The following is an 18,014-nucleotide window of genomic DNA, read 5'->3' on the forward strand; positions in this document are numbered from 1 at the left end:
AAGAACATGTAAAGTCAATGCAATAGGGCCAAAGCAGAGTTTCGAACTGCAAACCCCAGAACTCTTAGGCAGACCCACTAACCACTCATCCACGACGCCGCTGTCTCTCTTTTTTGACCTCTCTAATTACTACAACCGAGTTTACCGCAATCTGTGGAGCCATCAAATCCACACATGCTCTCCAACAATAAACAAGCCGCCTTTCCATATGACCGCAGCCCCCCCCCCCGCCCGCTCCCTGAAGAGCTGGTTAAGCTTTTACATTCAAATCAAAGAGCAGAGAAGAAGAAAAAATGCACTTGTGCAAGCTTGTGTACATTGGAACCTCAAAAGTCAAATAGTCCTGGAATTGGACGAGCATTTCCTAGAAAAACCTCTAAAGTCATACGTACACACTTGAGTGGTCAGACATCAATTTTTTGGGAGATACGAGCTATACGGTCAACTTTATTCATTCATTTGCTTTGACTTGCGAGTGCAAACCTGAGATACGAGCACTGTTTGGTGGCAGTAAACAAGTCACTTCACATTAAGCTGCAATTTGCCAGTTAATTCTTCAAAAAAAAAAAATATATATATATATATATATATATATATATATATATATATATATATATATATATATATATATATATATATATAAAGACCCTTCCAAGCAGTTAATGCCATTCCCTAACCCTCCCAAACTAAAATTTAAAAATCCGCTAACATAATGCTTATAAAAACGGAAATGGTCCATTTCTTTGCTTGTAGACTGAGACATGTATTCACAGGGGTGACTAAAAGCTGCGGGAAAAAAATTGGATGGATGGAAATCTTGCATTTCAGGAAGAGGGAAACATGCAGTGTTTTTGTCAGGTTGAGATTGGGAACTGTGGGAATTTAGCATGAGGAACACTGCCACCCTGTGGAAATGAGAGAATCAAACAAAATCCTGACAGATGACGTCGATGCTGTTGTTAACAAAACATTTATTAAATTAAAAAAAAAAAACGCTTGCAATGCAGTGACAATAATACAAAATATATCATGGATTAACAATGCAGTGCTCAGGTCACTAAATGTGCACAATGAAGTGGAAAATCCCTTTTCCTGAAATAAGGCGTGGAAAATGGGTGAGACAAATAAAAGCAACAATATATTATGCATATGTGATCAATTATCAAGTTTCTTGTCCAAAAGCTCTCTTTTTTTCAACATAAGGCAAAAAATAATGGATGAGAAGCAGAAGTGCCATAAACAGTGTTAACATTTTAAAGTGTGCTTAATAAGAACGCTTGTCTAAAAATAAACATTTCTACTAAATATTTGTTCAACGCATCCTTATGACTGGACGCAGAAAAAAGATGAACATCTATAAATAGGAAATAAATACATATTATTACTTATGAATGTAGTTTAGACCTAAACTAGAAAATTCCGCTATGATGCCAATTTTAATGTGCAAGTGTTGATGCAAAGGCTTTTTTTTTTTCCTCCTTCGTGCAGAGGCATCAGATTCTTTGGTTCAATGAAATACTGACCGATCACAAACAATGTTTTTCTTTATGTGCATCAACTAAAACACATTTGGTGTTCTGGTTTATACACGAATAATAAAAATAACGTAGGGCGTTATTCTTGCATAGATTCAACAATGACTTGTTCCCACAAACTGGCTAGGACAATCAAGGCATCTTATTTGGAGTTCTAACAAAAGACTGAGCTTGGATGATGATGACAAAAAGATGGAGTCCTTACCCTAACCCTACAACTCTAAAGTTTCATGCTGGTTGTTCCACAAAGTATTCAGCGCACATTGAAAAGAAATAAGAGAATGATAATGCAAGTATACAGTCGGGGAATAACAAGAGTAAAATACAAACATTTGATGAAAAAAGGTCACGCTACAACAATGTCTTATGTTGTAGGGGGGGGGTATTGTGGAAGAAGGAAGTTAGACTATTGCAAGGAATAAAGGCATTTTGAAAAAAAAATCTGAATATTACAAGAAAATTGTCAGTTTATGGGACGAACCATGTAATTTTACCAAAACGTGTAATCAGTTACTTATGAAAGGGAAAAAAATAAAATCTTTATATTAAGAACTGGGTGGGTTGGGGGGGATTATTATTGTAAGAATAGTTGTGATTTTACACAGTTGTAAGAAAGAAAAGTGAAAAAAACTAGTCCGCATTTTAAAAGAATAGCTGTAATTGTGTATCAAATTAGTTTAGGAGAAAGAAATAAAAGATGGACTTTTAGAAGGTTTACATTTTACAACAGTTGTAATTTTCAGTTGTAATTTTATCAAGCCTTAAAATTTAACTTAACAACAATAAAGTTGCCCTGATACTCACAAAAAAAATTTTTTCTTTTTCATTTTACGAGACCAAAGCCAGAGGAGTGGTTTTTAGAGCTACGTGGCACTTTCAGTCATCACTCAATGTTAGGCCTTTCCTTTCATGCTGTCTCTTTTTCTTTCTTTGAAAATGTTAATTTCATTCTTGTATGTTCTAGACTGTATTCCTGTAACTTGAGTTTTTTTTCTTGTAATTGTCACATTCTTTATTTTCCACGTAGCCTTCCACCCTTCTGTTTTTAATACAATCATTTGTTCACTGCTGTGCAGAGCAGAACCAATAGAATACATCGGTCAGTGTGTCTTTGAGGTTTGCTCGTATCCCTTCAGCCACAGATCAGTCAGCATGTGTCGGGATGTCACCATGGGGTGACGCTGTTCTTCCTTTTTTTTTGCAGTGAAACTCATCCCATTCCCAGTGCATTGTGCCACACGCTTAACTTCTCCTGCGTTAGAGCCTGAGTGCTGGCACTGACCTTGACTTCTGTGCTCCGGTTTTTACCAGGGTAAACTATACACTAGCCGAGAGACGCCGTTCCGCTTAGTACCGTACCATCCAGTCCCATTGACGGTGTGTACCAGTTTTCTCGGGAACGAGAGAGGCAAACGTCAGTTTAAGGCTGCCACGGCTTCCTGTCGTTGCCTTTGTGCTCAGGAATGTGTTTGTAGCGACATTTCTCGCCGAAATGGCAACCTGTGGTTCTCCAGAAGTAACACTCGTCTCCGTTTACAGGGCCTCTTCGCCGGGGTCTGGGGATAGAGGAGAAGAATATGTAATCGGTATTTATTTATTTAAAAAACATACAGTATTTGTCTGCAAACAGTAGCAAAACATGCATAAAAAAACATTACTTAGATATATTATTTACCCTCTATGAAAAAAGACTAATACAACCGCAGCTCAGTTCTTCTGTTTCATCATTTTGTCTGTATTAAACTGCCCTCTGGTGACCAAAGTGGACACACCAGGAGGAGCAGTGCAATGAATTAAACCATGAAATCATGATGCACAAACTGTGTATTTTTTAGATTCTATTTAATTGTTAATTCTGTATGGTTTTTTTTATATGCAGTAAAGCAAAATACTATAGAGCCCGTGCATGTGACGTCACCATTTTCACGCCGCCATATTGCCGGTCAAACAGACCTGTTCGACATTGTGGGAGATATTGAACCGGAGGAGGATATTTACAATACCCATGACCTGTTGTGCTGTTGGATGTCACAACCGAGGAGACAGATATTGAAAGAGATCATTCTATGGAATAGCAGCTGAAAAGACCAGAAAATATCAATGGACTTCGGCAATTAAACATGATTGATGGTGCCCAACCAAAATATACACACCCCTGTGTAGCGATCCCTTCATTTCAGGTAGGAATTATTCTTCTCAATCTCAAATTATCAAAAATTATTTATAATGACAAGTTGGCTCATTTGAGAAGGGGTCATTTATTTAAATATTGGCATTTGTATTGAATACTAGCAGAAAAGATCGATGGATTCCGGCAAAGGTCAACGTGTCGCCGAACACACTTACGCATTCACAAGCAGTCAACTGTTGTCTTTTTTTCAATCATAGTTAATGAATGCAAGTTTGTGTAAAGCAAGGGGTCATTTATTTAAACATTGGTATTTGTATTGAATACTAGCTAAAAGGATCAATGGATTCCGGCAAAGGTTAACGTGACGCCGAACACACTTCCGTAAAAACAAGCCGTAAAAACCATCTCTATGTGGAATTTATTCCTGATGAGAACAGCAACAAAGTATTCGTATGCGTACAGACTTTTATACACTTTCAAACTTTTCCGTGTGAATCTCGACGACTTACTCACCAGATCCATGTGTATATCCAGTTGTCCGAGACAAGCGGAAGCGAATTAACAGTCCAATTTCTTATCGGTGAAAACATCAACTTCAGCATTAAATACGGGTCCTCTATGGCGAGATTATCTAATTTTTCCACATACTGTCGTTTATTTTCACCTTCTAAATTTCTGACGGTATCGGACAAGACTCTGGGCGTCGTGCTACAAGACATATTTCTGTGTCGTCTCCGACCGACTTAGCATTGACCAATGCTTACCTTGACAGGCAATATGGCGAGGTAAACAAAAGTCACGTGATTTTATGACGTAGGTGCGCAAGCTCTATAGAGCTGTGGTAACAAACCTGTTCCAATTCACTTTTTTCAAAGAATGTAAGATGGCGTACCACTAAAATATCTTATGAAAAACACTTGCAACAGGTACATTCAGGCTTTTATGTTATGGCAGCACCATAAAATGTAGCGCTCCTTACCCAGCAGCAGCACCTGCCTGCTGAGTGGCAACGAGCGGAAGAGGAAGGACTCGTTGAGAGCGACGGTCCGGGTAGCGCACCACTAAACGTGTGTTCTCGATTGAATAACCCTGAGGGAGGTACAACTGTAAATGGACTTTGTTCCGTGGCACCAATGAAGAAGAGTGTGCAAGTTGCAGAGTACTCACGTTGAGGTTCTCCATGGCACGCGCCGCGTCTGTGACATTCTTGAAATTAACAAAGGCGCAAAACTTCTCGTGCAGGACGCGGATGCTCTCAATCTCACCATATCTGTCATGTAAAGAATAAAAATCAAATATAAATAAAATGGAGACTTCAAATATACAATGCCCTGGGAAAGTATTCCTCCCCCTTCTTTTTTTATTTCATGGCATATTTAGCACCCTTTGTGTTTATGCTGTAGCTCAACAAAGGCTGAGGCTCAATTACTTTTTCCACATCAAGACAGATTTTTTTGAGGTAGCATTTAAAACCATTATTTAAAGTAGGCATAGAAAGTCTACCCATCCATGTTTAAATGCCAGGTTTTTATGATCTAAAAAAGACCAAGACAAATCATTTCTAAAATTTTCCAGCATTAGAATGACATGTAGTTTATGCAATTCAATATTGATTTTGCTCATTTTGTAAGGGGAGGTAAAAATACACAACTGACCTGTGGCTGCACAAGTGTGCACACCCTCTTATAACTGGGGATGTGGCTGTGTTTACATTCAAAGTAATATCATATGGGAATCAGGACATACCTGCCCCCATTTAAAGTGCTGCTGATTAACCCCAGAGAATGTTCATATGAGGTGTCCCCGCTCAATGATGATTGCAGCGAGACAATCCTACTTTCTTACAAAGCTAGTTTGCTATAAAATGATGAACTGTTAATATTTAGGTCAAATTACTAGTTATTGTTTGAATATAAAGAATCATATATTTTAACCTACATTTTAAAAAGGTTCTTTAGGTGTTTTTCTGTCAGCTCCGTCGTCACATTTCCCACCCACAGAGATGGGCAAGGGCTGGTGGGAAAACAATAGAAGGAATGTGAAATGGCAACAAATAATAAACTACAAATGGTTACGCGGGCCAATAATTAATGAATTTCGGGTAGCAAAATTTGTTGCCAATCTGAACTTTAGGAAGGGTTTAAATGCATCTTTCGATCATTTCAGTTGTAATTGTCACAATCATGCAGGTGAAAACAAAATAATGACAGTAGGGCTAAACGTGTAAACTCAGTCTAACGAAATGCTTCCTTATGCAATGAAAATTTAGTTGCAATATTATGAGAAAGTCTGTCATGTTATGAGAAGAAATTTGGGGTCAAAATGGGAGAAAATACATGCCATTTTCTGAGAATAAATTAAGTAGATATATTAAGAAAAGATGTCATTTCATCAGGCTAGATTTTAATTCTTGTGTGAAAAAGTGATTTGATGAGAATAATGCTAATGAAAAAATAAAATACGTTGATAGTCAAAACATTACAATTAAAAAGCCATTTCATGAAATTTTGTCACAATGATGAAGAAAAAAAATTGTTTTTGTAAGAATACAATCAGACTTTACAAGAAAATATTTTTACCCCCCAAAAATTCATCTGCGTTTTATAAGACTGTAGGAATATGAGATGTCATTTTATGAGTAAAAGTATAACTAAAAAAGAGTTACAATTTTGCAAGACAAACTTGCAATATGAAGACAAAGTTGTAATTTAGACATTCAGTCATTTTTATTTTGTTCTCATGATATTGCAACTTTATACATACATTTATACTTTATACAAAAAAGTAACCACTGTTCCTATATTACACCTTTCTTCAAGCACATAACTTTAGTCTTATAACATGAAAACTATGACCATAAAGTTGACCGATGACGATCACCACGAATAACATGCTGAAAACTTCAGCTGTCTCAAGCAAGAACGACACAAGTAGTGGTCACATGGGGAAAAAAAAGTCACATTACCCAAGTTGTGTAACTGACTGATCTTGGCTTGCAACTACAAAAGAAGGAACAAAAGCTCAATTAAGGGAGTCCATAAGAAGGGTGTGTGTGTGTGTGTGTGTGTGTGTGTGGTGTGTGTGTGTGTGTGTGTGTGTGTGTGTGTGTGCCTACGCTATATGATTGTTTGATTTGTCACATGAGAGCCAACTAACCTCCAGTGGTGTCGAAGCAACAAGCCAAAACAGCTTGCACTGTTGAGAATTTTTCCAGCAGCATTGTGCTCTCCAGTTCTTCAAAACCAAACTCCTGAAGCACAATAAAGAGCTTTTAAGGAAAGGGCTTCATTTAAAAAAAAAAAAAAAAAGTAGACTCGTTTGCATGGGCATTCACCATCAATTGCAGCACTTTGCAATGATGGAGTTCATTGACAGCCTCTTCACAGTCTTTGTCCAGTTTTAGCACCTGCTCCATAGCCTTCTCCGCCTCAGAGTACCGCTAAGATACAGTCGCATGCAGTCGTCAATCAATTATTCTCAAGTGAAAACCTCCAAGTCATATCAAGCGAGTGTGGTGCTAGTGGCCAACCTTCATGCCCATAAGAGCACTGCCCTTGCGGAAGTGTCCTTTGGGCCAGTCTGGAGCCAGGTAGATGGAGCGCTCGGCGTCTGCCAGGCCCTGAGGGTACTTCTCCAAGCAGTAATAGCAATAGGAACGATTCCCGTAGAACCTGCAGAAACGTCAATTTCACACACGCTACATGCAGTTTCTTAGTAGTTGCCAATGTTTAAGAGTAAAGACAAAATAAATACAGAGAAATGATGAGGGGACGCACCTGTAATCATTTGGATCACATTTGATGGCTTCTGTAAACATGCAGGCTGCTTTTGAGTACTGCCCCTGTTGCACTAGCTTTATCCCTTTTTCTACAGGGAAGATAAGCTTGCCAGTTATTCCGCAACTGCTTCAAGCCAAGTCCACACGTACATGCATATGCTATTTTATTTTTATCTAATCTATTATTATAGTATACCATGAGTACAATCTCATCTATTCACTGTTTTCTAAAATTAATGCAAAAACAACGATTAAACATCAACAAAATTGTTCACTTGAACAAAAATGCGGAAGGAAGTATGTTTTTGAAAACATCCATGTCTGTGATACATTGTTTGAAGCACTGCACAATCTTTCAACACGGAACGGGCATTACATTTTATTTTCTTTGTGGTTTACCTGCAAGTGATGTACTTTTCTTCCTCGGCGTGTCAGCTACGCTGGTCTGCAATGGTATTTATTTCAATTCATTGCTATGAATGTGTAAATTAAGATACAAAGTGCACTCTGTGACAACTCTTCTGAGCAACTTATTCTAGATACTTTAACAGAAGTCTAGATCGTTCGCTGAAAGCTGCACTCACCTCCTTTAATCATTCACTGCCAGGCAACCCACTTAACATGCAGAAATGACGTATATAGCTGTCAATGGCAGTGAATCAAAAAATAATTTATTAATTTGCCCTAAAATCTATCAAGGAAATTAAGTCAAATGCTCATCCCAAATACAAGGACACACCAGCACCTGTTTTTAAAGGAGATTCAAATAATAGTTTCTACACAGCACCACCCAGAGAAACAAACACACCAGTATAGCATCAACATTAGGAGACGTATTCCTCGTCACGCTAAAATACCTCCTTTTTGGCCTTGTTTTCTTCATTCTCTTTGGACTTGCGGCATGTTCCTTTGTGCTTGATGTGGCTGGCAGCATTGGCAAAGAAGGCACTATTCATGTCCCACTCTGGCTCCTGTGGGCAACAGCAAAGTTATGTGGCATTGAACAGGGGAGTGCAACCACTTGTTCTGCAACAGCCAATTTCCCTCTTTAAAGATTTCTGTTGAGCAAGCAAAATATAAGCTCTTTTATTAAAGTGCCACTGTCATGAAATGCATGATTTTTAGTATGGTATTAATGAAAAAACAGCAGCCGACATGGACCTATCCGTTTTTTTCCCACCACAAAACATGATTTTGACGTATATAGCTTTTTGTAACTCCCGCCATGAAAATTCTCTCGAGGGATTTGTTTTTGAGAAGAAGCAGGAAGTAACATACATGGCAGGACCGCCCTCAAGTGGACTCGTTTGTTTCAATTAGTTTTACCTCCGGGAAGCTCGTTGTTCCTTTGTGTTAGCCAAAATGCCGACTCGTTGCATTGCTGGACATTGCTTGAACACTCGGGAGGATGGATTTACAATTCATAAGTTTGCAAGAGACCCAGTTCGTCGTGAAAAATGGATTGCACGGGTGCAAAGGATGGGAGTTTGTGGGTTCCAAATGACAGGTAGGTGTGTATACAGCTACTTAAAAAAAAAAAACAATAGTTGGGGGGGGCGTAATCCATAAATCAGGGTTGCTAAATGTGTCGATGTGCGCATCGGAAGGCCTCCGCAGCCCTTGTGGATCGCCACTGGCCTTGTAGACAAGGCCGAGCCGCCCTTGTTGTCGGCCGGGGTGGCTCGTCGCCCCGGTGGCTCATGTCTGCCGCGGAAGTGGGCGTTTATCACCGCCGCGCGGCGGTGGATAGGGCAGGGAGGTGGTTTGGCCATGATCCGCATGCTATCTAAATATGGCTCGAAACAATAGGGTAATATTCCCCTGGACATTTCACTTGTTTGTAAGATGTTTTCTTCGAAAAGAGCTTCCGTGTCTGAAAGGGCGTGTCCTACAGTAGGGTCCACAGCGTGTTTTCAATGGCGAATGTTCAGGTGACGTCACGGACAGAGATGCAGCCAATATGGCGACCACTTGGATGTCGTCACATGACACTTCTGCAACTTTACGCATGGATGAGGTGCTCTCCGCTCATATTTTTTTTTCCGTGTAAACATTTAAGTGAATAATCTTATATGTATTTTTATTTCAATATCTATTTTAGACTGTTTATAGGGATGACACTTGACCTTTAAAAGCCAGTTTGATTGGATATCGGAACGGGTCTGGATATTTTAGCACAGTAACTCAAGTAATGTTATGACAATAATTTACAATTGACTATTATTCTTTTTTTAACAATTGTATTTTGCTAGCCAAACATATTTGGAATGCTGGTTGTACACAAAATGAACAAAAAAAGTTTATTGGGTGGTCTTTTTACAACCCGTAATTTAGGGATTAAGTGTCATTTTTATCTATGTTTTGAAAAAAAAAAAAAAAAGCACGGTGGATCTGCTGGTAAAGTGTTGGCCTCACAGTTCTGAGCTCCCAGCTTCAATCCCGGACCTGCCTGTGTAGAGTTTGCATGTTCTCACCGTGGCTGTGTGGGTTTTCTCCGGGCACTCCGTTTTCCTCCCACATCCCAAAAACATGCACCATTAATTTGACACTCTAAATTGCCCTTAGGTGTGATTGTGAGTGGGGCTGTTTGTCTCTATGTGCCCTGGAATTAGCTGGCAACCATTTCAGGGTGTACCCTGCCTCATACCCGTTGACAACTAGGATAGGCTCCAGCACTCCCCGTGACCCTCGTGAGGATAAGCGGCAAAGAAGATGGATGGATGGATGTTTTAAAATCCAAAGTGCTCTCCCAACAACTCAGCCTGCTGTTGTTTATGTCTGTTGCCCGAGGAGTGCCGAACACTTTTTAAAAGGATCCACACAGTGTATAACACCCTCCAAGGAAAAAACATTACAAGGTTTATGAAAAAAATATGGATAAAATGTAAACTTTTGAACTGGATAACAGCTTCTCTTAAAGTGCTGCTTTTAAAATTGCATGTCAGGCCAGATCAAATGATCTCATGTGCCAGAGGTTCCCAACCCAGTGTTCATGACAGAAGCAATAGGTCAACAAACCTCTTCAGTTGATCTTGCTTTCTGATGCTCTCTGGAGGAAGTGGTAGTGTTGGAGGTAGCAAATTTGTATGAGGCAGCTGGTTTTTCATCCTTTTTGTCCTCTTTTTGCAGATGTGTGTGCCTTTCCGTCTTAGTTTCCACTTCCGATTCACTGTCACCCAATTCAGACTTACTGCCTCTGTCTTCGTCATCCTAAAGAGGGGCATGTTATTATTATCAAACATGTTGTAGTACCTCAAAAATCAAATGTGAAAAACATGACAATTACCTGATCAGCTGTCTCGCTTTCCTTCACCTGCTCCTGCTTCTTACGTTTTCGACAGCGCTGTAAAAAATTAAGTAGTTGACGCTCGGGCAAGCTTTTTAAATTGACCCTCTCAGCACATTGGCAGAGAGGCGCACAATATTAACCGTAGCAGCAGCTGGCTTGATTTCAACTCATTCATGTTTAAAAAGAAGCAACATGTGCGTATTAACCTTTCTTTTGGCCCTGCGTCGCTCTGCTTTGCGTCTGGCCTTCTCGTCTTTGCTCTGATCCTCCTCAACATTTAATGCACCCTGACAGGCACGAACAAACAGTCAGACTGGCACTAGTATTGAGCTTCGACTGTATCATGTTGACAGTGACCTGTCAGCTTCACACCGTTTGTTTACCTGTGACAAAGCCCCAGCACCACTGGAGTCAGGGAGTGCAGCACCACAGTCCATCTGTTCATCCTGCTGCTCTGCAGGCGGACCTGGTGGGGAAAGTGACTCATAATATATATGCAACCATAAATGGCTTATTTCAATAAACATTCCTCAACTCTCTGCCCACATCAAAGAACATTTGAAGCACTTTCCAAAGTAGAAGCTTGCACTAAAGTCTCTAACCTGAAGGACAAGTGAGCCGATCATATGTTGGTTTTACACATCTAGACGCGTACAGTTCTTACGCAATTTTGTCTGGTGTCAAAAAAAAAAAAAACCACAGTTGCCATATGGCTGAAAAGAAACACTCACCTATTTTACTCTTGAATACGCCTACAAATTAATGAGAAGTAGCAAACAGAAACCGGTGTGTAGAATGAACAACTTTTTCATCCTGACATGATCATAGTCAAGCCCGATGGTGTCATGAAAACACTGGGATTTATGAAGTGCAATGATGTCATCTTCAGTTTTGGTAACATTGCTGGAGTGAGCATTGATAGGTTTGGAAAGCGTAGAACTAACTGCCATTACCTGGTCAGTAACGACAGACAACCAGGTAACTAGATACCTGGTCTGTTATTAGTGTTTTATTACATCCAGCTATCAGCTAACCACTTGTCCTAGGTCAGGTCGCGGAGGCCGTCGCTTTAGCCAAGACTTCCCTTTCCCCAGCCACTTCATCTAGCTTTTTCAGGGGGATCCTGAGGCATTCCCAGGTGAGCTGAGAGACATAGTCTCTCCAGCCTGTCCTGGGTCATCCCCTGGGTCTCCTTTCAGTGGGAGAATCCTTCTTGGATTCATGGATCTTAATGCTAATTAAGTTTTGTTACCACAAATCACTGGTTTTGTATTTTACAAAAGTTAAATCATACACACTTGCACTTTGTTTAAAAAAAATATAAAATAAAATTCGGACACTGCAGGCCTTGTATTGGAATTCTACAACAATCTTAAATCTTGAATTTCCTGGCAGGTTATACGGCACTAGAAACACTATACAGACAATACCATTTGAACCTTTACTGGAATGCATGCTGAACAGAAATGAATTGGCCGGTGGAAACTTAAATGATGCAAAGTCAGTCTTGGATTGCAAGATTGCTTGGCCACCTAGATGGCAGATAAACAAGGACTTGCATATGACAAAGTTCAATGACAGTGACCTCAGGGGACATATTGGAGATTGCGGAGATGAGGTCGTAGTTTTCGATCCAAATACTCGGGAAGACTCACAAAATTCTTAACTGTAACATGCCAAGCTACTGTAGTTTTTGGCTTTGAGAACCTTCCTCTCAGAAACATCACTGTAACTCCTGCAGATAATTTGATAATCAGATAATAATATTTTCATTCACTCCAAAATGGTGTTATGGACACTTTCCTGAAGCGTCATTACTCTCTTCTGGCATTTCATCCTTTAGTCAAAAGCATTTGTACGACGAGCATGACATCTGGATGATATTTTGACACATTTGCAAAAAGCAAAAAAATAAGCAAAGATCTACAGCAAATGTCGCTTATTGTAAGCACCTGCTCCTGTTCCTGATCACACAAGAAGTGCATCAGCAGCATCATGCTCGCTCAATCAGGACTCCGTGTACACATCACCGGTGCGCGCACAGAAGCCACTGTCAGCACCTGTGCTTGGCTTTCTCTCGTCGTCTTCAATCAATGTGATTGTATCGCTCCCTTCATCCACACTTTAGTTTGGAGTCTGAAACCGTGCTAACAGTTTGTTGGATCCCTTGAATGTTTCCTTTTTTTCAGACACTGCAACTGTGTCCAACTGTTATGCGCGCCAGCTTGGACGAAAGAACCAGGATGAGCAGCGGGTTATCAGCAGACTATTTAAAACAAATGACTACTGTCGGATAGAATCATGTCAAAAAAACATTGTACTCTACAGCATTTCCCTCAACCGTCAGCCTTTGCGTCTCCAACGTAAACACTAACGCTGCTTCCTCTTTTCCCTCCCCTTGACACCTTCATCTAATTACAAATCACACGCTGTTACCTTCATGGCCTCCCCGGCCAATGTAAATTACAGAACCCAAGTAGAATCTGCTCAGCACCACTGCGGGGTTAGGAAAATATTGAGTATTCCCTGAAGTGAAGAGGCCTCACTGTGAGAGAGAGCATGGATTACAATAACATTTTAGATTACAAAGCATTACAATGTACATAAAGAGTACATGTCTTGGAAACTGGGTGACCACAAGATATGTATCCGGGATTTGTGTTGTGTTTTTATCTTTTATGCCTTTTAGTTTTTCAATATAAAACTTTTTATAAATAAGGGAAATAGGATCAGAGATATTTGCCTTTAATCGGTTTTAATGTCATAATTTGCCGATCCAATCACTGACGTAATTAATCAGCTACACAAGACATTTACTCCACGTCGCCATTGTACGCAGTAGATATGTATCCAAAAACTGGTTTATTTTTATATAGCAGTATTTATATAGGGGTTTTCTTTGGTGTCATTTCACGTAGTACTGTTAATATGTGAGAGGCAATAAAGTCCAAGTAAAATTACGTCACCAGCATGGCAGAGACAAGGCGACACGTAATTCGCAGATTAGTCTACAATTTGCTCTTTCACGATTGCACTATGTAGGAGTACTGCAATAAAATCTTGTATTTCAATACCACCGTATCCCATTTTTTACGATCATTGAACTTTATCTTCCATCCATCTTGTCAACACATAATACGACTGGATACACTCGTTACCGTGTGGATGACAACACGAGTGGATCATGCCAACTGTATTATAAGAAGAAAATGTGGGGTGGGGGGGGAAGACATGTTGGTTGTCACCGTTGCTCAGGACAGAGGAGGATGTTGGGGTAAGGCTTGCTTGAGGTATGTTCCCAAACTTTTCAACATTCTCACGGCACACCAACAAACAAAAATGGGACAAAAAGTAGGTGCATAAATTAGTGTACATAATATACTTATTGCCATCTAATAGGCCATTAATTTTTTCTGTCTGTCACTATTCCACACTGGCATAAATAAAGACATACAGACACAAAGATACATTATTTATCCATCCATCCACCCACCCACCAATCATTTTAGATATATTTTTAGAGCAATTAACTACATGAGCATGTACAGTAAATGAACAGGTCATTTAAATAGACACGTTGCTCCATCTTGTGACGGATCGATCTGTTTTTTTTTATTTTTAATTCCCTTATCAGTCTCAGAAATCCTGCTCGTGTAAAGCCTTTTATATATGTAGTGTGTATTATGAGAAGATAATAGTACATTTTGTTGATTTCTCACAGCACTATGCAGAAACATCTTTTGTATTACCAGATTATATATCATTTGTATGTTGGCATTCCCCTACCCAATGACAATAAATAAGAGAATCAGTAATGAAATCTGAATCGATAAATTCTTATCAACCGTCATGCCTACGCCATACACAAATATCCTTATTGTTGGTTTCTATCCAGCTCCAGGTGTCTAGCAACAACTTGAAGTATTCCTGCGTGATCCCTCTCCTCTCACTTCTTTTCATCCTTACAGTTTCCCTATGAAACTACACGTGTGTGTTTCGTTCTCACACTCCGTGAAATGGGGAGGGCTTTTCAAATGAGTGCACCGGTTCACTTTTATGGTGTGGACTGAAGGTGGTGCGAGGAAAGGGGTGTAGCTGGCATTGTGCCCAAACAAGAACTCATCTTAAATCACACTTTGTACTGAACATTCCGAACACACAACGACAAGTTTAGAATCAGTCTACTCGCCAACGGCTCTGGGGGGGGGGGGGGGGGGGGGTTTGCTGACTTTAGGGCAACTTCCAAAAGTTTGTGGTAAAGTGTTTTCTTACCGCTGACGAGCCCCAACAGGCGACATATGTCTCTGGTGAATTTCATGAGCGCGACCATCCGGCATTATCGTCTCCAGGAGAAGGAAGTCCAGTGGAAGTGTCACTTTTAATACGGACTACAGAGGTGGCAGAAACCGCGCGACCGTGGCATCGGGATTGTCCGAGTCTGAGTTCGTGTCAGTTATGGGAATGTGGCCGCGGCGGATGAGCCTCCAAGCCGCTTCCTGAGAGTCAACCGCGGACGTTGGACGAGCTGGAGCGGCGTCTTAAAGCCGCAGTACACCTTTTTTTTTTTTTTTTTAATTTTAAACCCTCCCCCTCCTACTCCGACTCACATACTTGTCATTCCACTGCACTGAAAGCCATAATTCCATTTTGATAAGATCACATTTTCGAATACTGTACACATTAAAAAATAAGAATAAATGTATATAATCCAGTCAAATCCTACAGTGGTACTCTTTGTTCTGCCTTTCCAAGTTAACAGACGCAATTCCATTGGCTCTATGTTCTATGAACAGAAACACTTTAAAAGGACTTCAAGGCAGCAAATATTTCCAACGAAATTCATTTTTTAATGAATTATGGGTTTATGAAAGTTCACAGTTTTGATAAACATTCGCAAAGGTGAGAAAGCTGACTAACAAAATAGTAGGGCTAACAACACAAAGTTAGCATAAGTACCGTGAACAAGTCAATGCTACGAATATTAGCTTACGTTAGTAGCATGACTCCATAATGATGTTGCTATACCGTAATATATTGGTTTGAAGCTTTTTTTATTTTTAAATGTACAATCAATAGAAAAATCAAAACGATGTGGTCATCAAACATAAATGTTGCTATTTCCGCATCGGCTGCCTGAGAACCTTTAATTCACTCTGCTTTTGTTTGCCCAGGAGTTCACAGCAAATGATCAAGTGACATCGGAGCTACTAGTCAGTCACTTCCCTCACATTTGTGCAGGCCTAGTTTGTTGAAAATGGCTCGCAAACTACAGCAGTTTTTTGGTTGTATGCATCAAATCAAAGCGGAATTTTTGCTGACTGAATTGCCTCAGAAAATTAGCGCACCGGCTGTTGCGCCTCGAGAACCTAGCGGCCACTCAGCCAGTCAGTTGCTTGCCACTGACACCATCGGGCTAGCGCCGTATTCGATTGTTCAATGAATGACAGTATAGCTTATTTAATTAGTGATTGAACATGATTTTGGAATGGTGTTGCATTATTGTTGGTGTAACTTTATATGGTGGTAAGATGCATATACTGCTGTCAGGACAGCATCCACACAAGGAGTCGTGGTCAATTCACGCTGGAAACCAAGAATGAGCTCAGGAGGCCAACTTCAAGATAAAGGCCTAGAAGGACAATGTATCATCTGTAGCTTTTATTTTGAAATTGGCCTCCACCGAGGAGTCACTGATGGTGTAGTGCGAAACACCCCGGAGTTTGGTCCGGTCAGTTTAGGATTGATTCCCGCAACAGTGATGGTGTTGATATCTGCCCTGCGACTGACTGGTGACCAGTTCAGGGTGTACGCCGTTTTTCACCAGAAGCCAGCTGGAATAGGCTCTGGCTCTCCTGTGAACCTTGTGAGGATAAGTGGTTTGTAGAATGGATGAGGTTCTGTGGTATTATGTTAGAACTCTGGACTTTGAATCCAGTGATTTGACTTCAAATCTCAGTGGGTGCTTTATATGTACAGTATATCTTCTAGTCCTCTGATTTCAAGTCTTGGTGGATCTTTGAATGCATGTACACAAAGAGCCAGTATCTTTCTACAGAAAAACTGGTCAACAAAACAGCCTCAGAGTGAAATGTGGGAAAATTTTTCTTACATGGCTGACAGACCTATGTTACAAACCGCACAAAGCCCAATAGAGCTCGTTGAAGGTAATCATAAAAGTGTTGAAAGAGCAACAAGTTAGCAAATGTGACACAGTGAAACAACTTTCCTTCAAACTGAAGACCGACTGGAACATTTTGTTTACATGGGCAACACTTAGGGCAAGCCAAAAAATGTTACAAATTCTGCAAAGCCTGGTATGAAATACTGCATGGCTGAGAGATAAATGGAATCCTCAAAGACATGAAGACCAACAGGTAACCAAATATCACAAACAACTATCCGTCAAAAAGAAGTCCAACGAGTGTGAATTATTTTGTGACAAGCAAACATCTGCCCCACTGTCTGCATTTGATGAGGCAGTTAATCAAGAGCTTTGTTTGAACATGAGAGGAATCACACCAACAACACACCTGCAATGATTATACTTTGAATTTGGTTGCCAGGTTTAAACAGCCTAGGACATTGAAAGTAAAATTATCAAGGAAGGAAGACAAGAGGAACTTCTGGCTCGCGAGGAGAACGTGAGATGAGTCTCTTTCACAATCTCCAACCCGTTCTAATCACATCTCCACGTCTCCACTTTTTTATTCCTTAGCGTGGTCCTCACCACACAAAGGAAATTGTGACAAACAAAGCAACCGTGACAAAAATAGCCCATGTGAATCTTTGCGATGTCTTCACTATCCTCTGGATATCTTCAGTCTTTGTTGTCTTCTGCATCACTGTCTGGTGTTTCCACGGCACCCAATGTAAGTTGATTGCATCACATTGTTAAAGTACATCATAGCAAAGTTTCCATGGCACCCAATGTGCCTCTCGATTGCATTGCATCACATAACCATTAAAAACCCAAGAAAGCAAATATGAGATAACTTTATATCCAATTAATCCAACATTGGTCACACAGTTTTAAATGTCACTTTTAAATAACTATAAATGGGAAATGCATTGTTTAGATACGCTAACCCTTGTTTAGATCGTTGCAGAGGTATCGGCACAAAAAACTCATATCAGGGAATTGCAGTCAGCGTTCCAATGAGATTTGAACTCAGATTGCTGAATTCGAAGTCCAGAGTGGTAACCATTACACCATGGCACCCATGAAATCCAGGGGTGTGTGTCCTTTCCTGTTCCTGTGACGCTTAAGATTGAGCCCAGTGA

General features: G+C 40.2%; 1 protein-coding gene across 2 annotated transcripts; it reads right to left on the reverse strand.

Annotated features, from left to right (window-relative positions):
• Positions 1-954: 954 nt before the first annotated feature.
• zgc:123010 (uncharacterized protein LOC641500 homolog) lies at positions 955-15,269 on the reverse strand. Of its 2 annotated transcripts, XM_061837747.1 has the most exons (17): positions 15,006-15,269; positions 13,170-13,278; positions 11,117-11,199; positions 10,940-11,020; positions 10,731-10,787; positions 10,463-10,654; positions 8,302-8,415; positions 7,844-7,889; positions 7,443-7,533; positions 7,196-7,337; positions 7,001-7,105; positions 6,823-6,916; positions 6,632-6,665; positions 5,605-5,679; positions 4,834-4,936; positions 4,646-4,755; positions 955-3,091 (listed from the first exon to the last, which is right to left on the reverse strand). In XM_061837747.1, the coding sequence occupies exons 3-17, from the start codon at positions 11,168-11,170 to the stop codon at positions 2,956-2,958; spliced, it is 1,434 nt and encodes a 477-aa protein (XP_061693731.1). In that variant the 5' UTR covers positions 11,171-11,199; positions 13,170-13,278; positions 15,006-15,269; the 3' UTR covers positions 955-2,955. The 2 variants fall into 2 exon arrangements, with proteins under 2 accessions (XP_061693731.1, XP_061693730.1); XM_061837746.1 differs by lacking the exon at positions 13,170-13,278.
• Between the last annotated feature and the right edge of the window lie 2,745 nt (positions 15,270-18,014).

This window comes from Syngnathoides biaculeatus, chromosome 12 (assembly GCF_019802595.1).
Source record: "Syngnathoides biaculeatus isolate LvHL_M chromosome 12, ASM1980259v1, whole genome shotgun sequence".
Taxonomy (NCBI): domain Eukaryota; kingdom Metazoa; phylum Chordata; class Actinopteri; order Syngnathiformes; family Syngnathidae; genus Syngnathoides; species Syngnathoides biaculeatus.

Coding starts and splice junctions, on each gene's coding strand:
- zgc:123010 (XM_061837746.1), bottom strand. CDS start 15,063: ATGGTCGCGCTCATGAAATTCACCAGAGACATATGTCGCCTGTTGGGG. Junction 8,416..10,462: donor AAGCAAGATCAACTGAAGAG/GTTTGTTGACCT, acceptor TGTTGCCCACAG/GAGCCAGAGTGGGACATGAA. Junction 4,756..4,833: donor GTGCCATGGAGAACCTCAAC/GTGAGTACTCTG, acceptor TACCTCCCTCAG/GGTTATTCAATCGAGAACAC.